The sequence below is a fragment of the Grammomys surdaster genome, unplaced genomic scaffold (assembly GCF_004785775.1).
Source record: "Grammomys surdaster isolate TR1022 unplaced genomic scaffold, NIH_TR_1.0 193, whole genome shotgun sequence".
Taxonomy (NCBI): domain Eukaryota; kingdom Metazoa; phylum Chordata; class Mammalia; order Rodentia; family Muridae; genus Grammomys; species Grammomys surdaster.
Window position 1 is genome coordinate 10,704,211 of NW_021604638.1, and position 21,498 is coordinate 10,725,708.

A 21,498-nucleotide genomic window follows, 5' to 3' on the forward strand; every position below is an offset into this window, starting at 1 on the left:
GGGTCTACCCTCAGCAAGTTCGTGCCTTTCCTCTCCACCCAACTCTCGTCCTCTCAGGCTACGGCCCCTCACCTGCGCGGCGGGTTCCTCAGCTGCACGGTCTCCATGGCGCTGCCGGCAGCCACCCAGACTGCCTCAATGCTCCATCCTCCGGGAGCACGCCCCGCAAACCCTCCCACACTTCCGCTTTCCGCCCCTACCGGAAGCGAGAGGAGGCCGGGCTGAGCGGCGTGAGTCACGTGGTACAGTGGCGGGCGGATACAGAAGTCAGAGACCAAAGAGGTGCCTCTCGGGCGGCCTCTAGTGGCTGAAGTGTTAGCGACACCCTCTCCTTGACTTGCCTTTGGACTGACTGCTTGAGGGTTCCCCAATTTCTCAGCAAAGCATCGACTTGATAAGAATTGAGTTCTTGTTAGGGCCAAAGGGAAAAACCCCAAGCATTCTGTAAGCTAGGGCGCAGTAAAGAAACCACCGAAATATCTGCTCCAAGACTGGGGAGGTTTTATTGTAGATGCGAGAGAACAGCATGTGAAAGACTCCTGAACAGAGAGAAAAAACAGACTGGCCAAGGCCAGGGTTATATCTCTGGGCAGAGAAAATAACAGAAAATAGCGGGACCTTGCTGTAGGGTAACTGCTGCGGAGGGGAGTGAACAAGTTGTAATCTGAAACAGCCTGAGAGCATAGTGGAGGCAGTGAGGGCCAGGAGGCTTTGATACCCATAACAGATACGTGTTACTAGGGACCCAAGGAGCCTGCAGGTTAACTTTGGCTTTGATATGTAATCACAGCTATGTCTCAATAGATAGCCATAAGTCTTCTTTGCCAAGGCAAGGAAGATAAAGGAGTGGCTCCTTTTGGTAGACAGAAACCAACAGGTTCTAGAGGAATACTGGGTCTATCCACCAGCAATCCTTTTGTTTACCCTCTCAATATTCAACACAAGCCTGCCCTTTTGGAGGAGGGATTGGGGATTCCCTTTGAACCTGGAACACCCCCAAAACGGGCAGACCCACTGACTTAGCCCAAAATGACAGTCTAGACTCAGTTCAAGCTGAACTATAGGGTTATTGGCAAATAAAAATAAAGCTCACAGATTTCTGTAGTTCCTTCGCTGAGCCCTCACAGTTCTGTTTTTAGGGGGCATGGTGGTTTTATTTTTAGTTTGGGGGTTGTTTATAGGGGTTTGTTTGAGACAGCATCTGTATATCCCTGGCTGGCCTGGAACATGCTATGTAGACCAGATTGGCCTCAAATTCAGAACCCAACCTGCCTCTACCTCCTAAGTGCTGAGATTAAAGTGTATACCACCAGACCCAGTTTCAGTGGAAGATCATTATTCATCTGTATTCACCCACTAAATAAGTTTTATGGTCTACAAGATGCCAGGTGCTTTTCAGCTCTCTGGAATCTTGTTCCTTACATCTTAGGTTTCAGCTCAACTCTCACCCTCGGAGGCTTTCCGTGGCCTGCTCAGGTTTAACATTCTCCGAAAGGTTATTTCCTATTGTTTGGTTTCCCAGGATCTCCAGGTTCTCCCAGTATCCCTAAGCCCCTACCTGCCATACCCTGCCTCCACCCCTGAACTTTAATCCAGACATTTTGGTTGGGCTCTTGCTCTTCTCCTTTTCGATCAATAAATAAACTCCCTCCTTCTTTCTCTTCCCCTCCCCCCCCCATGGCGACTTCCCTGGCCTTCTCCTTTGGGACCAGTGAACTTGCCCGAGAGCAGCTTCCCAATAAACCTGCCTTTAATATAATCTAATCTGGCTGAAATTGGCTCATTTCACCGGCAACGAAGAAATAACCTATCACATATAACATCATTGTGTTTTCTTGGTTATGTTTTAAAACATGAGCTCCAGCCGGGCGGTGGTGGCGCACGCCTTTAATCCCAGCACTTGGGAGGCAGAGGCAGGCGGATTTCTGAGTTCGAGGCCAGCCTGGTCTACAGAGTGAGTTCCAGGACAGCCAGAACTACACAGAGAAACCCTGTCTCGAAAAACCAAAAAAAAAAAAAAAAAAAAAACATGAGCTCCATTATACCGGCCTTGGCCTCCTAAGTGGTAGAATTGCAGACTTGAACTTTGGATTTTGTTACTTCTCTTTCTTTTTTTTAAGTGCATTGTATTCTTTTGTATGATAATTTTCATCACGTTCACTCTATCCCATACAGTCCTCGAGGGTGCCTTACTTAGCCTTCCATAGATTTGCATCAGCCTGCTCTTTGCTTCTTTGTAAGTATTAAGATCTTGACGAAAAGTGCGTCTTCTTTTGGTCGTGTATTAATTGCTTCCCAGGCCCAACGAGAAATAATAATCCGCCTCCTTCGGTGATTCAGCCACTTGTCGCCTCAGCAATAGAGCGCCATCACCTTCAGGCTTGTTGACCACGAGTTCCAGACTGAACACAGGCAACGGGCCTCTTTTCTCAAAGTCCCCGCCTCCGACCCTCTTAGCCCCGCCCTTTCCTAGCCCCGCCCCTAGATAACGAAGAGCGGCCGGACCTACCTAAGGGCTTGAGCCCACCCTTCCGCCCGCCCCTGGCCACCTAGCCCCGCCCCGACTGGCCCCGCCCCGACTGGCCCCGCCCCGACTGGCCCCGCCCCTCAAGGCCGGTCAGCTGTGTGCCTTTTGTAGCTTCCGGGTGGAAGCTGTTGCGCACTACTAGTCGGGAAACGCCTTGGTCTCCGTTTACCAGCCCGCCCGGGATGGCCCCCAAAGTCTCGGAGTCAGTGGAACAGCTCCGCGCTGCCGGCAACCAGAACTTCCGCAATGGCCAGTACGGCGAGGCCTCTGCGCTGTACGAGCGCGCACTGCGGCTGCTGCAGGCGCGAGGTAGGAACCCTCCCCACGTTTCCCTCCGGGCCTGCGTCCTCTACCCGCATCCCCGCACCGGGCCTCACGTTGGCCCAGCCTTCCTTGGTTTTCCCTTTCCCGCGTCCAACCGCCGCACCAGGCCCTCCCAGGGCTTGATTCCCCGCTTCCTTCCGTCCCTGGCCGCCTAGCCGCGACCCCGTCTATCACCACCACCACCACCCCCCAGGCCTGTCGGCTGCGGGCCTTAAGGGCACGCATCCGCTGCTTCCACCCGGAAGCTGTTGCGCACTACTCAGCGGGGAACGGAGGTGGTCCCTCTTTGGCGGCCTCCCGGGATGGCCCCCAAACTCTCAGACTCTGTGGAAGAGCTCCGCGCTGCCGGCAACCAGAGTTTCCGCAACGGCCAGTACGCCGAGGCTTCGGCGCTGTACGAGCGCGCGCTGCGACTGCTGCAGGCGCGAGGTAGGAACCCGCCCCTTGTTTCCCCTCCAGGCCTGCAGGCGTCCTGCACCCGCATCAGCGCCCTGGACCTCGTGTTGATCTAGTTCTCTGGGTCTTTCTTCCTTCCTCCCCTTCACCCCGGTCATCTGCCGCACCAGCCACTCCCACCACGCCCCCGCATCTTCCCCAATTTAGTATCCTACAAGAAGCTTACTGAGCTCTTTCTGTCTGCTTTTTAACTGCCCTATTGGCTTATATCCTAAATTACTAAGGCCTCCCTCTGATTTTTGAGGTATAGCACACCTGTCCTCCCCTCGTGTATTTTACAAGTCAATTGGGCACCTTTTGTATACTGACTGAATGTGGCGAGATGGGATCCTTTCAAAGATAGAACTTCCGGGGAGGGGTGGCAGTTGTCTTGTGTTTGTGAACAAGTAAATGAGACCTCTGAGTTTAGAACTATTAAGACAAAGTAATGTGATAGTTGGATCCTTTAGAAAGGAAGTCATGGACGACTTCTCAAGAGATATTTGAGATGTCCATGAGAAACTCGGTGTCTAGTAGTACATCGCAGCTGTAGAGACCCGTCAGATAGACTAAGCAGCATAAGCTATTAATGAGAATATTTAAGACTTGAGGTAGACAAAACCTTATTGTGTTGGTGCTTTAAGCCCTCCAAAGAGTCGGGATCTTATCCCCTAACCGGAAGCCTTTTTAAACAAAGAAACAGCACATTATCAGTGCTCCTAGCCTTTTTCTCAACGTTCCAGAAGCTTTGACTTGAGGTGACTTGAGGGCAGCTTTGAATCTCGTTTTCTAGAAGTCCTCATTCTCATTTTCTTGACCAGCATTTGTTGCATGTTTTTCTGTGTGTTAGATGTTATGTTTGTCTTCACTGTGACCAACTCAACTAGACACCTGTAGATAGAGGAATTCCAAAGAGTTAATTGCCTTACTAGGAGTACACAATGAAGAATTTGAATATGGATTTGTCAGATTTCTGAGTCCAGTTTTATTTGTCATCACGAGGAGGAGTAATGTCCGTGAGGTGGCATCCCCCTGGGACTGGAGTTGCAGGTGTTGTGCTCTGCCTCATATGGGTGCTGGGAACTAAACTCTGGTCTTCTGCAAGATCAGTACATGCTTTTAACCCCTAAGCCATCTCTCCAGCCCCTTGAGTCCAAATGTCTAATCATTAGCTAGACTAATTCCTAAATCCTCCTTTTTAGAGGTTTTATGGGTTAAAGCTATGCATGGGTACACACACACCCTGTTGTTTTCTCTGGACCCTCTTAGGCTCCTCCCCCTATGTCAGTCCCACATCTTGAAGTTGTTGAGGATACTGAGGTGGCTGTTTTGTTCTCAGCCCACTTCCTTGAGTAAAAGACCAGAAGCTGTGCTTTTGTGTGAGTTTGTTCTAAGACCACTAGAATAGTTGCTCTGCTGTTTAAATTTACCAGATTTTATTTCTGTCCCTACTACTGATTTTCTGTGTGATTATGTGGGTATTCTCTTGACTTCTCAGATCAGTTTTCTTGGCCTTTAAGGAGCACAGGGAAGCCTTGTAGGAAGTCTCAGACTCAAAACTGACAAATGTAGATGCACTCAAGTCCTCAGAAGAGTTGAGTGAATTGCATCAGCTGGAAAGAGGTTCTGACAACCTTTCCATGCATGTGCCTTATGGCAAGGATGATTTACCTTACCTTCGTATTTTTCTGGCACAAGAGAAGAATGAAGGCAGTATAAATTTATTATGTTTATTATTCATTGTTAGTATTGAGTGAAAGATATCAAGTGTCAACATGGTATCATACTTCCTAAAGCAAGTGCAAAAGGATAGGCCATCTGGTGCCCCTTGGGAAACACTTTAATGGTACAGTACCTTATGTGTTAATGATGTGTACTAAAATAGGCAGGGCTTGAGAATTCACACACCAACTTGAAGTCTGCTGGCCTCCAGGGAAAAGGAGCAGGGGGGGGGGGCAAAGATGAGGCTGGATGGAGCTTTAGCCATTTTTAAAGTAAAATAGAGGCTAGTGTGGTGTATGTAGTGGCTTCCAGGCCCCTTAGGGCTACAGTGAAAGCTTGCTCCCTAGTAAAGGAATGAGTGAGTGGGGATGGGGAGGTGCCCACCTGTCATCCCAGCACTCAGGAGGCTGGAGCAGGAAGGGCAAGGCTAGCCTTCTCCACATAGTAAGATGGAACTCTGCCTGCTCCTGCCTCGAGACTGCTGAGGTTAAAGACATGCCATCATACCAGCAATTCGCTTTAAGTTTTTTAAAAAAGGAAGGAGGGCGGGAGAGAAACTGATGACATGACTCCTGTAGCTCCAGTTCTTTGGGAGACTGAGGCAGGAAAACTGCTAGTTCAAGGCCAACCTGGAAAAGGTAGTGAGACCTCTCTCAAAGGGGGTTGGAGGTGGGAACAACTTATTTTGATAGAATGGTGGATACTGGATGTCATACAGTTTTGTGGTGTTTTATGACCCATGCTAGTGAGTAAAATGTAGTTGAAAATATCTTTAAAATGGAAATCAGGGGTTAAAAGAAAGTACAGAGTTGGAGAATGTGGGGGTGGAAGTGAATCTAGAAGTTAGAGGAGGAGGAAGAGTTAATACGATCAAAACTCATTTAATGAAATTCTCAAAAAAGTGAACGCAGGGTGTACTCAGCAGGTGAAGGCACTTGCTGAGTTCGCTCCTAGGCCCTGCATGATGGACGGAGAGAACCGATGCCCTCTAGCTGTTGCATCTCCATATGCATTCCTTCTTTTTGCATGTGAGCTTGCGCTCACTCACACAGTAAATTTTCAGAAATGAAAGTGATTACAGTCACAGTGAAAGGTTTGAGCTTCTGTGTCTGGGTAAGGGTATTGACTTTATAGAAATGACTAATAAGCAACCTTTTAGGGTAGTTCACATTTATTTTTTTTATTTTTATTTATTTATTTGTTTATTTTATGTATGTGAGTACACTATAGCTGTCTTTAGACACACCAGAAGAGGGCATCAGATCTCATTACAGATGGTTGTGAGCCACCATGTGGTTGCTGGGAGTTGATCTCAGGACCTCTGGAAGAGCTGTCAGTGATCTTAAACCACTGAGCCATCGCTCCAGCCCAGTTCACATTTCTTGACTGAGGCGCCCGTAGTCCTGGCAGACTCCGCTCGGTGGTACTTCTCTGGTAAAGGCTTTTCTGACTTAACTGCTCTTGAGTTTCCATTTCCCTCCAACTCCGGGCTACCCCCTCATTCCGGCATTTATTCTTTTCCTTTTCCTTTTCCCCATTGAGTCCCCACATTTTCTGCAATGCGTTAGCCACACACTCGAGTAATTAGAATGTAGTTTTCTCTCAGGCAGAAGCCAGCTGCCTTATGTTTATCGTTTATCTTCTTATCTGGTACCAAGTTCAGTGCTAAAATGAGTGAGTGAGGATGGATGCTGAATTTCCTGTGAATGGCAGAAATTTGGTTTTCCCCACCGTTGTGATAAGAACAGTAAATGTGTTGTCCTACATGATATATACACCTAGTTAGGCTATAAGACTCTTTGCTGCCTTTTCCCAAGGCCTAGAAAGCTCTGAGTATGAGGTGCATCCCTGTGCCCTCTGACATCTATTTCCCAACTCATGATCTTGCTCTTCCTGCCTCCATCTGGGCAGGTTCTGCAGACCCAGAAGAAGAAAGTGTTCTGTACTCCAACCGTGCAGCGTGCTACTTGAAGGATGGGAACTGCACAGACTGCATCAAAGATTGCACTTCGTAAGTGGCCCAGGGATCCTCTGGAATGCCTGAGAGTTACCAAAGAGCAAGCCAGGTTTCTCCTCTGGGAGAATCCCACCTTTTTCTCTTTTTACAGATAGTAGAACATGTCAGTATCATCAGGCCACTTAGAATGACAGGCTCGACTGGGTCCTTGTCTCTTCAGTTTGGGCTCACTGCTTCTATAATGGTATATGATAAGAAGTTAGAAGTAAGCCGGGTGGTGGTGGCGCACGCCTTTAATCCCAGCACTTGGGAGGCAGAGGCAGGTGGATTTCTGAGTTCGAGAGTTCAAGGCTAGCCTGGTCTACAGAGTGAGTTCCAGGACAGCCAGGGCTACACAGAGAAACCCTGTCTTGAAAAACCAAAAAAAAAGAAGTTAGAAGTAGACTATAACACCTCTGTGACTCTTGCACATGAGGTGAGGCACAGTTACAGTGACTGGCATGCTCAAGTGTTTTCCTGGGATGATGGTGTGTGAAATAAGAATAAAGGAAAAAAGGAGGATAATAGATGTTAACATATTGTCTAAAGAAGCAGAGAGATCACCTTTAATCCCAGTGTTCAGTAGGCAGAAGCAGGCAGGTCCTTGTGAGATCAAGACTAGCCTGTTCTGTATAGCAAGTTCCAGACCAGCCAGGACTACATAGTAAGACCCTGTCTCAAAAAAAAGGGGGGGTATGGGGCAAAGAGAAAAGAAGAAAGGACAGTCTGTCAGTAATCAGTTGTACAGGGCATTGAACAGTTTCTCTGTCTCATTCTTCTGGCTAGCCTTTGTTCATCATGGCTAAACTAGCATACATCTGCTTAACTGGGTTCTCTGGATAGGCTTTGTTCATCCTGGCTACACTAGCATACATCTGCTTAACTGGGTTCTTTGGCTAGCCCTAAGTCTGGTGCTGTTTTCCATGCATGGGAGGAATAGGGAGAGAGGCATGCTCATGGAGCCAGTGCTATTTCCTTTTCTCATTCACAGGATATTCACTCTGGTGGTAAGTTTACCCTTCTCCCCAGGGCACAACTGAGGTGACAAAGACTGGGATGATAAAGTGTTGGCCTGGGGTCCCGTGGTTAGTGGTAGCATGGATAGAATGCAAACCCAGTCCTAGGCTTGTTTATTCTGCTCTACCACAGTGTAGAAACATGGACACATGAAACGGTGAGGCCCTTGTTCTTCATTTGGGCAGGGGTATAGAGTATAAAAATAGACAAATACACATATACATTTTATTAGTGGTCCTCTGCCTTCTCTCCTTTCCCAATTCAGTCTAAGGAGAGACATCCCTACGTATTCTAGAGATGGTGTCTTTCTACCAGAAAGTAACTCTGATATGCTGACTGCTCCAGATGACTGTCTGAATCACTGTACTGTGGGGGCAGCCTGTCGGCCCAGCAGACAGATGACTTTTTTTTAACCTCCTGTTCTAGAGCACTGGCCTTGGTTCCCTTCAGCATCAAGCCCCTACTGCGAAGAGCAGCTGCATATGAGGCCCTGGAGAAGTACTCCCTAGCCTATGTCGACTATAAGACTGTGCTGCAGATTGATAACAGCGTGGCATCAGCCCTGGAAGGCATCAACAGGTGAGCCCCGTGTGCTGCAGAACCTCCTCGTGGAACCAGTACTGTTGATTGTCGCCGGCCCATTGCTTTGGCTATTTTCCAAATATGGTCCCTTTGACTATGCTTTAAAATTTCTGTGTGTAAGTTTGTGTATACACATAGAAGCCATGGGTTGATGTTGGGTATCTCCCTTTACCATTCCCAACCTCATTTTTTCACAGTCTTGCATTGAACACAACGCACATCAGTTTGGCTATACTAACTGGCCACCAGCCTCCAGGGACCCTCCTGTCTGCCTCTCCAGGGTTATTACAGGCGTACACTACTGTCATATGTAACCATGCTCAGCTTTTTACTCAAGTGTTTGATATTCAGAATCAGCCCCTGATACTTACTTACATTGCAAGCATTTTTTTTTAGCTCCATTGACTTGGGAAAGATTTGTTTGTTTGTTTGTTTGTTTGTTTGTTTTTAAACAAGGTCTCACTATGTATCTCTGACTGTCCTGGAACTCACTCTGTAGACCAGGCGGACCACGGAGACTTGGAAAACTTGTGTTTTTTTCAACATAACATTTTTATTGACCCTCTGAAAATTGTACATCATGCACCCAGATCACACTCACTTCCTAGTCCTTCCATGTGTGCCTCCTACCTTGTGACCACCCCACCTAAAAAAAAAAAAAAAAAGAAAGTTAAAAGTAAGAATTTTAAAATAGAAAGAAGAAAGTTCAATTTGTGTTATCTATATACTCACTGGAGTGTGGTCAGACTCTCAGTGGCCTGCCCCTTAAATAGAACCAAGTCCTTCCCCTCCCACATCCCTGCCAGAGCTACACTTCGGCATCCTTATCACACTTTATAATAATTCTTTTTGGGACATTGGGTAGGGGTTGTCACAGAAGCCTTTTGTGTCCCTCCTCAACTGCGCAGTCATTGATATCACGGCAAAAGTAGCCTCCTTTCTCTTTACAGTCAGTGGGAACACAGATCATGGGCCAACTTGGAAAACTCTTACTGAATATGTTCACTGCAGTGTATAAGGAGAGTCTGCTGCTGTGCTTAGCAGATATGGGTGCTTACTGGTTTTGCAGGGGACCTGAGTTCAGAACTCCCAGCATGTACATTGGGCAGCCCAAACCACCTGTAACTCTAGCTCTAAAGTGATCTGATACATGCATAGATGTGGCACCCAGGCGGACACGCTCCAGTCTGAAAACATCACTCTGGTCTCTTGAGCCATGGCTGATTTTTCTCTCATAAATACCCTTGTTTTTATAATCGATCATGATTCCCCTTCATGTGGGCTGCTAACACGTAAGAGCCAAACTAATAGCCTAATATGGTCTATGTTTGGTTTCTTGGTTGACTTTTAACGTCCAGTTTTCTCTTCGAGTCTTTTTGTCGTTCACCAAAGGCTACCAGTTGTGTGCCAGCCTTTATACAAGGACTTGGGCTGCTGAATGAGCTGTAACTCCTGTCCCTGCACTGCTCTTAGCTGGAGGGAGTAATAGTCAGTGTTACACAGGCTCAGTGGAGTCAATGCAGTGTTAAGTATTACACGGGACCGGCCAGCACAAGTTGTTCCGGGACAGAAGACAGGCACTCACCTGAATGGGAGGAAAGGGGCCATAGAGTGCTTTCTTAGTGAAGGCACAAGTGAAGCTGAGAGAAGCAACTCATTGAGGCCAGAAGCAGATGGCAGTTGAAAAAGTAGTTACGTCGTTGGGAAGTAGCTGCAGTGAGTAGTAAGGGGTGCTCACAGGAGTTTAATAAGTGAGCAGAGTTGAAGGGATTTCAGTCTGGAGTCACTTGGAAGACATGATAAGGCAGGAAGGACAGATACTGTCCAGGTGAGGTCCCTGAAAGAGGCAGGGCTAGGGCACAGAGCTTACATACTCTGACAGGAGAGAAGCAGAAATGACAGAGCACAGCTTAAAGGACACAGGTTTATTTGGGCCCACAGTTACAGGATACAGTCTGTCATGGCAGGCAGCAGGAGGCTCAGTGCTGATGGTGAGCTGGGTCTCCACTGTATGTAGTCCAGGACCCAAGCTCAGGGGATGAATGGGTCTCCCCCTCAGTGAACCTAGCAGGATAATCCCTCAGTGGCTGACTCAGACTACTGTTTCTTTGGTAGTTCTGGATCTCAAGTCCACAGTTGAAGGGTTTGTTTGGGGTTTTGTTTGTTATTTGATTTTTTATGAGTGTTTTGTCTGTCTATGTGTATATGTGCATATGTGCTATGTGCATTCCTGCTACCCTCAGAGGTCAAAGGAACATGCCCTGAATTAGAGATGGTTGTGAGCCACCATGTGGATACTCAGAACCAAACCCAAGACTTCTGCAAGAATAATAAGTATTCTTAGACACTTAGTGTCTTAGTCAGGGTTTCTATTCCTGCACAAAACATCATGACCAAGAAGCAAGTTGGGGAAGAAAGGGTTTATTCAGCTTACGCTTCCACATTGCTATTCATCACCAAAGGAAGTCAGGACTGGAACTCAAGCAGGTCAGGAAGCAGGAGTTGATGCAGAAGCCATGGAGGGATGTTACTTACTGGCTTGTTTCCTCTGGCTTGCTCAGCTTGCTTTCTTATAGAACCCAGCCCAGGGATGGCACCACCCACAATGGGCCCTCCCACCCTTGATCACTAATTGAGAAAATACCTTACAGCTGGATCTCATGGAGGCATTTCCTCAACGGAGGCTCCTTTCTCTATGATAACTTCAACTTAGGTCAAGTTGACACACAAAACCAGCCAGTACACTGAGCTATCTCTCAGGCCCAATAATTAAGATTAATCATCAAGCACACAGACAGGTAGGTTTTTATTTGGGGTATAAGGAAGAATGCTTTGAAAAACATTAGGGAATAGGGATAGGGAGAATTGGAATAGCTTGGCCAGGCAGGAAAACCTCTTCAAAGCCAAGTGAGAGGTTATGAATGTGTTGTAGTTTCAGTCTGTGTGGTTTTTATTCTCGTGACATAGGAGCCAGGCTGTGGGAGCTTCACTGACTCGAAGCACATGCGTGCCTGTCAGCGCCAGGTGACGGACTAGGTCCTGGAGCTGCATTAACAGCATGGACACATGGGCTGAGAGCACTGTTTTAAGTTGAGAAATGAATAAGGAGGAGCAGTGGATCTACAGGGGAGGACTGGAAAATGGAAGACATGGAGTAACACAGAAGAAGGATGTGTACATAAGGGTCGCCAGGGAAGGAGCTTGCTTTGGTTTTGCAGTGCTGGGGAATCAAACCTAGTGCATTGCACGGGATAGGCAAACGCCATCACTGAGCCACTCAGCCACCCCAAGGATCAGAAGTGGATGTGACATGAAATAAAAATGCAAAGGGAGGAGATTAGCAGAGATCACAGGCCACGTTGGCCTGCAAGTGGGTGCTACTATGATTTTTAAGATTGCTGAATGGGCTAAGATTGACACTTAAAATGAACAGTGAGCAAATTGCAAGCATTTGCATGCTTTGAATTAGTTTCATTGAGAAATGTTTTTGATTCTTTCTTGAAAATGCAAAGTTTATCCTTAACCAGTAGCAGAATACCTTTAAATTCACGTGTAGCAACCGTGCTAAGGGAGAATGCCCACATGGTGTTGGATCTGAGAAAGAGTTGATAGACAGCAGACTTCTGTGTCTCTGTTAGAGCTTGTGGGAAATACAAGTGGTGGGGGAGGGGAGATGTTCTGACTTTGTAAAGGAGCCTCCACTCCTTGAAAAAGGAGTGAAAGAGGAACAGCTTGACCTAGCTAGACACCTGTACTTTATCCTTGCCTTCCAGAATAACCAGAGCTCTCATGGACTCCCTTGGACCTGAGTGGCGCCAGAAGCTTCCCCCTATCCCTGTGGTGCCTGTTTCAGCCCAGAAGAGATGGAATTCCTTGCCTTCAGAGAACCACAAAGAGACAGCTAAAACCAAATCCAAAGAAACCGCAGCTACAAAGAGCAGAGGTGAGCTGGGGCTGGGTCTAAGTTTAGAGTAGCCTTCCAGAAACTGGCCTCATTTCCTTGTTTGTCTCCTGTGGAGATAAATGAAGTGAAAAACATTAAAAGGTCTCAACGTCGTAGAGATTGTCTCCCTGACTGTAAGGACATCATCAGTGTAAGGTTTAAGTTCTACGCGGGACAGGAACCTCCTGGCCTGGCACCTAAGTACAAGTGCTAGCTCTTGTTGCTTACAGTGGTTTTGATTGCAAAAATAGAAACTTCCAACATGGTAAATTAATAACAGAAATGTACTGGCTCACAATTACGTGTGTTGTGCAAAAAAACAAAACGAAAAAAAACCCTATCCTACTTTACCCACCCCTCGACTCATTAGTTAAATTAAGGTATTTCCCTCTCCCCCATATCTTAGCTTATAGTTTCCCAGTGTTTCACAGGCTCCTATGACCAGGAAATGACATTTTGTAACTGTGTCAGCCCCCCTCTCCCTGGGACCATCCACCCATCTCATAACCAGAAAGTGATACATAGATAGAGAACATACATCCTGGGTGACTCTGGAGAAGAGTGAGGAGAGTTGGACGAGCATAGCAGGAGACCATGTGCTGGGAAACCCTGGCTGATGTTCCAGGAGAGCTGTCCCGGGCTAGAGAGCATCAGTCAGGGAAGTGCAGAAGGGATCATGGGTAGAGCTTTTTATCAGTGAGTGAGCCTTAAGTAGTGAAGGAGGGCACTCATTACAGAGTTTGCAGGAAAACACCTGTGTACCCATGTGAGCCTGGCCATCGTTTCCCATTGTTCGTTAGAAGGAGATTGCAACATACTAAGAAACTAGGTGGCTCAAGATACCTGACTTTTCTTTTGTTCTTTGAAGTCACTGAGCCATGTATTAACAGGCTCTGTGCTAATCAGTGGAGCACAGAGGACAAAACTGGACCCTGAGGGAGTTCCTAGTCTAGGGAGTAAATAGATCTTGGAAACAGTGATTTAAAGTATATGGAGGAAAAGCAAGTGCCATGGGATTGTTGATGTTTGGGAAGTTTAAACACGGGCAGGTGGTAAAAGTACTATCTTGAGTGGACCTTAAAGGATGAGGTCATTAGGGAGGAAACTTGGAGGAAGAGACAGTAGGAAGGAGCTGGAGAAGGAGCTGCATGTGTAAACAGAACTATAGAGAGGGGCATTGCCGACCCCAGGTGGAGCTGAGTGCATATATACACTTACTGGGCTGCATCTAAGGACTCAGGCTCTTGTGCACAGGAGTGTTGGTGCAGTGCTATATAATAGCAAACCAAAACTAGAAATTGCCAGGTCACTACAAACAGGACAGGGGACAAATCTTTCCTGGAACTTTGAAAGTGAAAATGTATCAACTACAGATCTATATATTAGCACATACAAATCTCAGAAGTAGAGCATTGAGAGGGATTAACCAAGCCATGAAAGACTATCAGGGACTTGTTTGTTTAAATGAGGCTCCATGGCAAGTGGCTTACAAATGCTGTTTTCTCCATAGGTGGAGATAGATAGGCAGGTAGGGAAGTAGGGAGGGTGGTAGGGTGAGTTAGCATGAGGGACAGGGAAACACAGAATGAGAAGTTCTAGTTTCTTTCAAGGGTAGGTGGGCTAGGGAGGTTCCTAAACGGGATGAGTTGGCATGCTGACTTGTTCCTACAACCTTACCCTGGGTTGTAAACAGTGTTTTACATTGATAGTTTTTGAAGATTAGAAGTGGTGCTGTGGGACCAAGACCGGGGGAATTGGAGCTGCACAGTGAAGGACCTTAAAACACTGTGGTGAGGCCGCTTGGGTTCCCTTGCTTCTGCTCTCTCCCCTTAAGGGCTGGAGCAGCACTGCATGTGGAAGGTCAAAGTAGATACTCACAGGCTGAGTGCAAGGTAGAACAAGCCCTCTTCAGCCCTTTGCTGAAACCCAGAACCCAAGCCTTCTGTACTAAGCCTCTCCTCAGGAAGTTTGTATGCTGTGTCCACTTGCTGTGAATTTTTCTCAGATCTGACCCTAACATAGCCCTTTGTACTGGGGAGAAAACCGAGGTACTGAAGTTAAGTAGGTCATTCCGGCTACCCAGTGGCAGTACCATGAGGAAACCTCACTTGCTTTTTATCATGTATGTAATATGCATGTGTAAGTGTGTTTATAAGTCTCTATCCTCTTCTAATGAAAAGCTTTAATCAACTAGAAGCCATTAATTAGGGGACTCAGTAGTCAGGAAGAACGCTCCACAGCTGCCCAAGCAGTCCCTGCCTTGGAAGGGATGATGCTGAGGAGATCTCACTGATCTCATGTGAGCACCTGATCCATGGTTTTTTCCTCTTCTGAATTTGTGTCTAGTGCCTTCTGCTGGGGATGTGGAGAGAGCCAAAGTTCTGAAGGAAGAAGGCAATGAGCTTGTAAAGAAAGGCAACCATAAGAAAGCTATTGAGAAGTACAGTGAAAGCCTCTTGTTTAGTAGCCTGGAATCTGCCACATACAGCAACAGGTATCTTCTGCACAGCTGCTGGCCTTGGGGACTTCAGAACATTTGACTCTCTGAAGGCTGGGATGTAGCTCGGTGGGAGGATACTTGCCTACCATGGGCCGTGGGGGTTGGGATGTAAGTAGCTCAGTGTACTTCCTTGCCTACACAGACTCCTGATGATGGAGGGATTTGGGTCCTTTTCAGGTAGTTGTATGCATTTCTACCTACCCCAGGACTGCAAACAAGGCTTAAAGGGGTAAAGACTTAAAGAGATGCTAAGCAATAGTCTTCATTGTCCTAAAATGTTATCCCAGAATTAAGCTTGCAGTGTCAACACAAACTTCGACCCTGCTGTCCATTCTGTGGCTGCTTTAACTCAGCTGTTACTGGCAGTTCTGCACAGTGAGTGGAGTTGAGGTTAAGGACAGGTCTGGCTGTCTGGCTGGAACAGGAGGAAGAGAGCATTCTGGCTGAGTACAGACCTGTGGGCCTGTCCGGCTCTGCATCAGGAACTGCTGTTGGGAAGCACTGAGAATAGAAACACAGGAGCCAGGGCACCATCCCTTCTGTGGAGAACCCTCTGCTCTGCACTGATGCTCAGAAGTGTAGGTGATAGAGAGAAGGTATTACTGGCTGTTTGAGCTCTGACCAGCCGTTAAAATGGTGGTAACAGAACCAGAATGTGCTCCTGTGAAATCAGGTAGTTTATTCTCAGAAGCTTGATCCAGTCAGCAAGAGGCTGTGTCTAATCAACACACTTGCTACGCACATGCGCTTAGTAGTCTAGTTAAAACATCTTTAATCTGGGAGCTGGAGAGAGGGCTAAGAGGTAAAGAGCATCTGGTTCAATTCCCAGCACACATTAAGCAGGCCACACCTATAACTTCCATTCCTGAGGGTTCAGTACCCTCCTCTGGTCTCTCCAGACACCTGCCTGTACCTGAGTAGTGCATATAAACACATGAGGGACACATTAACAGTACATCTTTTCAAAAACTCTTTGATCTGGTAGAAGTTCATTGTTCCTTCATAAAAACGTTTAAGATAAAATGTGTTTCAGGCCAGGTTTGTGTGTGTGTGTGTGTGTGTGTGTGTGTGTGTGTGTGTGTGTGTTTGTGCACGCGGGCGTGTTTCAAGCTCAATTAAACTCGCTTGCCTCACAAGTCTGGAAACCTGAGCGCACGTTTAATAAAGGGGGGAAGGAAGGTCTGACTACACAGAGCTGTCCACTCACCTTCATCTGTATGCTGAGGCATGCGCACCCACAGGAACATATCATGCATACACAGAGATAGTATTTTTATTTTTTTAATTGAAGAAAACTTAAAACTAAAGCATGTTTCAGAGGTGATTTGGTCCACCTGCAGGGCCTGAGGCAGCTTTCTTCACGGAGCCATGGCAACCTGTTCACAGGAGGTGATACAAGTAGATTCCACTCACTTAAATTTAGTTTTGCTTCTTAAGAGTTAAAAAGAGAACTTTTAGTTTTAAATTTTAGATAGAACTTGGGCCTGTGGTTTTCTGAGCTGATGGGACCAGCATACCTCTTTTTGTTAGGCTAACTTGTAAGGAAAGCCTGTGGCCCACTTGCTCCATGTTTGTGGCATCAGCCCTTTCCTGTTCCTCAGCTCCTTGACCTTGGTGCTGCCGGGACACCCATTAGCCGGTACTCCTAAGAAACAAAGTATTTTTTACCATACTTAGGAAGAGTTTTTGTGTAAACACTGCTCTTTAAGCAAATATATCTGGGCCACAGTGTTACTCTTTCTCCTCCTCCTCAGTTAACTTCCCTCCCTGCTCATCTCCCTTTCCTCTTGGGTGGGATGGTGGCTGTGGGAAGGGTGCAGTGCTAGGCATCTTACTGAGGCCTCGTGCATGCTAGGCAGACGCTCTGCTACTGACCTGCAAGCCCAGCCTCACTTAGATTTGTGTCTTGTGTTTGTTTTTTAAGTCGTGATGATGATTCCAGAGTTTGTCAGGAAAAAAATTAAGACAGCACAGCATTTAGTTTATAATTAAGTGTGGGGAGAAAAGATATCATTCAATAAATAAATAAGTTCTTCCTCTCTTTATTCTAAAATAAACTCTAAGAAGAGTACAATTTCAAATGTAAGAACCAAAACAATTGCAGAACATATGAGCTGATTGCCATACAGTGGAAGGAGAACCCTGCAGACGTCCTTAAGGATAAATCGGATAACTTTGCTTTTATAATATTAAAATGCCTTCTGAAAGATGTTCAGCTTTTCATGTTTATAGAAACTTAAGAACCAGAAGAAAAAACTAAGGTAAAGTACATTAGCTACCATTTTCTTGCATCTTAACAGAAATTAAAATTTGAGGCCCAGAATTGATAAAATTGTAGGAAAAGAAGCTCTGGGTAAATTCCTGAGAGTGAGCTGTCAGGATCGCTTGACCTCGCCATAGTGGTCTGTACTGCACTCACTGCAAACAGTAAAGATACATGCAGAGCAGGAATTCTAAAACAAATAATGCTGTGTCCAGCTATCGAGTGCTCTTATCCACTCAACAGTGAGGGAAGATGAGTGGGTGGAGCTGAAAGGCTTCCCTCTAGTCATCAGACTTGAATGATGGAAATACACGGGGTATTTTCCACATTGTATTATAAGGAATTTCAAAGTACCTTGAACACCCATCCATCCACCCTCTAAATTCTCCAGTAGTTACATGATGCTGGGGACCCTATCCAGTGCTTAGCATAGGCCTCCATCTTATTGTTGATATGTTCCAACGCAATTGTTTAATCTTTACACTCTACCCCGAAATGTCAGCATGCTTAGTGTTAATTAGTAGTTAATATTCATGCGTTTGTGTTTTTTCATCTGTTAAGGGGAAGGTTTTGGGAAACTTTTCTTTGTTTAAAAACCTGATACAGGATGGTGAGTGGCGGTATTGTGCAGGGTCAGGCTCTAGGTTTGTGCAGACTCACTGCCCCTCACTGGAACCATTGCCTTGGGCAAGTCCCTTGACTCCAGAACCAACTGTGGAAAGCTTCTCCCTAGCCTTAGCATCTTCAGAAAAGGGTAGGGAACTGGAGAAATGGCTCATCAGTTAAGTGGACTGGCTGTTCCAGGGGACCAGTTCCAGTTGTCCTGACATGGTGGCTCAGAGCCGCCTCCAGCTCCAGAGGCCCCGGCACATGTGGTGGTCACATGCACACAAACATAAGGTGTCAAGAGGCGGGGCTAGAGCTGAGATGATTGAAGGAGAGAGCAGCAGCACAGAGCAGGTGTTTAGCAATCAGGTCATTGCCCAGCTACCTCCAGCTTGCTTAGGGGATCCACAAGTGACTGAACTTCGCCATGGTCTTTCTGCATCAGAGCGCTCTGTCATCTGGTCCTGAAGCAGTACAAGGAGGCAGTAAAGGACTGCACAGAAGCCCTCAAGCTGGATGGGAAGAATGTAAAGGCGTTTTACAGACGGGCTCAAGCCCACAAGGCACTCAAGGTAAAAAGCCCAACCCCGACACCCAGGCCTAGCTTGAGGTTTATGCTGGTGCTGGCTCTTGGTTTATCAAGTGATGCAGCACTTCTGTGTTCCTTCTCCCAAGCCCTGGGAAAGCTCCATTCTCCTGTGTCAACAGCTGTCTCTCTACCCCTTGTTCTCTAAATCCCTTCCCCAACTCTTTTTCTCTTTTATAGGACTATAAATCCAGCCTTGCGGATATTAGCAGCCTCCTACAAATTGAACCTAGGAATGGCCCTGCACAGAAGTTACGGCAGGAAGTTAACCAGAACATGAAGTAAACCATAAGAGGGCAACAAGAACCCTGTCCTTGACCTTTCCAGAGAAGCTAGGGCCTCCCCTGCGTCTGCCCCCAATACCCAGCATGCCACCAAGGGAGTGCAAAATCAACCCCACTTTGACTCCTTGGAGAGGTAGCAGCCTTCCACCTGAGAAGTTTGGCTTGTTCAGATTAAGTCCATTACAGACAAGCACAGGACTCTTTTCTTTTTTCTTCCTCCTCCCCCCCCTCCGCCCCAAGAAAGGTCCCCACTAGAGTTAAAAAGAAGTGTGAAGTCACAGCCCTGGCCTCATCCGCTTGCTTCTGCCTGGCCATTGTCAACAGAGTCCCTGACCCAGATATGTGCAGACTGGGTGCCTTGTGGCTTCCTATGACACCATGCCTCTGCAGTTCACCCGAACTGGGAGAGGAGCATTGATAGGCTAAAAGTGCTTGCTTACCTACACCCACAGCGGCCTGTTGAGCTGGTTCTCCAAGGCTGCCATCTCCCCAAGGGTACAGCTGCTATCTGCACCCTCTCCTTGGCACAGTGGCCTGTGTTGAGCCCCAGTGCCTTTAGTCCAGGCCCTTTGTGGGAAGGCAGAGCCTAACCCTTAGAGGCTCTGTGCTGTTGCCTTCTGTATGAGCTACCTACGATGTTCAAAGAGCCCCTATTCCTCCTAGGATGGGGAGTGAGGGTGTCCCTCCAGTCTGAGCAAGGACTTAGCCTTTTCCCCCAACAGCAGCCCCTCAGGCTTCTTGGTTTTGTTTTGTTTTGTTTTGTTTTGTTTTGTTAATATGTTGAAGTTAATTGAACCGATTGTATTGAAGTGTGTGTTGCTGTTGCATTAAAGGTTTTCTTCTGTACAGCCGGTTCTGGTGCGTGTCTTTATACCATCTCGGGTTTGCACCTGCAACTTGGTCATGGTAACAGTTGACTATAACACACAAGACAGAAAGCAAAGGCAAGCTAGATCTTACACATACTTTTCGTACTACTGAATTTCAACCCTGTAAAAGAAATGTTAAATTTTTAAATATTATATTTCCTGAATAAGATAGGGAATGATCTATGAAAGAAATAGCTACTGGTTCTTGGACGTTGATGTATTTATTAAACAAGCTTTTGAACAGCCTAAGCATTGTGTATAGTCCAAGGGAAGCGGGATAACTATATACAGTCCCTGCTCTCAGAGAAATGGCCCTATGAGAAGACAAGAATTTATTCAGATAAGGAAGTGTAAAGCAGCTGGTTTAGGCATAATGAAGGAGTATTCAGCAGTCGGATGTCCTGTCTGCCTCCATGAAGTTTGCACTTTCAGGATAAAGGTCCCCTGGAAAGGAGAGCTTGAACTGAATTCAGAAGAGAAGCCTAAGCTGGGGGTGTAGCTCAGTGGTAGAGCATTTGCCTAGCATGCACAAGGCCCTGGGTTCAAGCCTCCGTACCACAAAAAGTAAAGGGAAAAGTTAGCAACTGTGGAAATCTGTATAGAGGGTTCTCAAAAGGTACCCATAGTTCTTGAGCAACATAGAACCTGTCTCAAAACCCATACCCATCCGGTAACCATAAGGTTGCCAGTACTTAGCTATCAAACCAGTAGAATCTCAAGGAAGCATGTGCTAGAGACACCTGCATGTTTATTCTGTCAGCAGTCCCAAGCCAAGGCAAGGAATCAGCATAGATAACCATAGGCAGTTGAATGGCTAAAATGTATACATGCAGTGAGTAGAAGGGTCTCTTAGGAATATGTGTGCACTACAATATGGGTGTGGACATGAGAAAACACCTTTGTGGAATTGTTTCCATCTTGACATGAGTTCCAAGGATCAAATTTAGGTCACCAGGTTTCTGTGTCAAGCACCATCACCTGGTGGATTATCCCTCTGGCCCATACAGTAGAGTTTTATTTGGCCATAAAGAATGGAATTCTTAGCAGGAAAATGGATGGAGCTGGAGATACTGCATGTTTTATTATGTGTGGAATCTAGATGTGTGTGTGTGTGTGTGTGTGTGTGTGTGTGTGTGTGTGTGTTGAGAACATTTGGGAAGAGGGGCAGGAGGGCATAATGAGGGCTTAATGCAATTAGGGCAAAGTGCGTGCTGAACATAATACATGTGATGATGAAACACTGTATGATAAATGCGTGCTGACAACAATGAGGAAAGTATTCTTAAGGTAATATGACTAGGTGAAAGGCGGGAGGTTGGACAAAGTGTGCTTCCCTAGCTGGCAGCGGTCACTAAGGGAGGACTAATGAAGTACAGTTCAGACTTGTAAAGTTCTCAGCAACACAGGATTAGGCTGCTAGTTACATTGTTTAAACCTTAAGGAAACACTGGGATAGCAGACTTAAAAGAGACAGATTTTTCCTTCCGATTTCTTGGAGGAAAGAAACATTAATACAGTGAAGCCATGGGGGCTGTTGCCAGAGTCCAGCTGAGCTCAGCCCAGGATGGCAATGAGGGATTTACAGAATCGAAACAATTGAGAGATAGATGGCTTGTTGAAGATGAGGGGAAGCGAAGGGAACATGTGGGGGACCTCAGCCTTGGGATAGAATGTGGGTGAAGACTCCGCTGAGAACACTCAAGACAAAACCACAGGAGCAGGGAGCTCCGAGCCAAAAAACTTGGCTTTTGTTGTGGATTGGACTTGGTACTGATGGTCTAAGAACTCAGGCTGTGTTGGGTGCGAGGTCTGTGGTGCTTCCAGAGTGAACGGAGATAAAAAAC

At 46.6% G+C, this 21,498-nt stretch overlaps 2 protein-coding genes across 3 annotated transcripts in view; one reads left to right on the forward strand and one right to left on the reverse strand.

Annotated features, from left to right (window-relative positions):
- Stk4 (serine/threonine kinase 4) overlaps positions 1 to 158 on the reverse strand; it is an 81,240-nt gene extending 81,082 nt beyond the window's left edge. Inside the window, exon 1 of the mRNA XM_028769522.1 lies at positions 73 to 158. Within this exon, the coding sequence (XP_028625355.1) occupies positions 73 to 107 (35 nt within the window). The 5' untranslated portion in view covers positions 108 to 158. The remainder of the gene's footprint in view (positions 1 to 72) is intronic.
- Positions 159 to 2,600: 2,442 nt separating this feature from the next.
- On the forward strand, positions 2,601 to 19,633 carry Tomm34 (translocase of outer mitochondrial membrane 34). Of its 2 annotated transcripts, none has more exons than XM_028769593.1 (7): positions 2,601 to 2,836; positions 6,920 to 7,019; positions 8,448 to 8,600; positions 12,377 to 12,546; positions 14,893 to 15,040; positions 18,361 to 18,487; positions 18,682 to 19,633. In XM_028769593.1, the coding sequence occupies exons 1-7, from the start codon at positions 2,710 to 2,712 to the stop codon at positions 18,784 to 18,786; spliced, it is 930 nt and encodes a 309-aa protein (XP_028625426.1). In that variant the 5' UTR covers positions 2,601 to 2,709; the 3' UTR covers positions 18,787 to 19,633. The 2 variants fall into 2 exon arrangements, with proteins under 2 accessions (XP_028625426.1, XP_028625424.1); XM_028769591.1 differs by having other exon boundaries at positions 2,648 to 3,280.
- Positions 19,634 to 21,498: the final 1,865 nt, after the last annotated feature.

Bases quoted from the DNA above. Each gene is read 5' to 3' on its own strand.
- Tomm34 (XM_028769593.1), top strand. From the start codon at position 2,710: ATGGCCCCCAAAGTCTCGGAGTCAGTGGAACAGCTCCGCGCTGCCGGC. The intron at 7,020-8,447 runs GTAAGTGGCCCA...CTCCTGTTCTAG, and splicing joins TGCATCAAAGATTGCACTTC to AGCACTGGCCTTGGTTCCCT. The intron at 15,041-18,360 runs GTATCTTCTGCA...TTTCTGCATCAG, and splicing joins TCTGCCACATACAGCAACAG to AGCGCTCTGTCATCTGGTCC.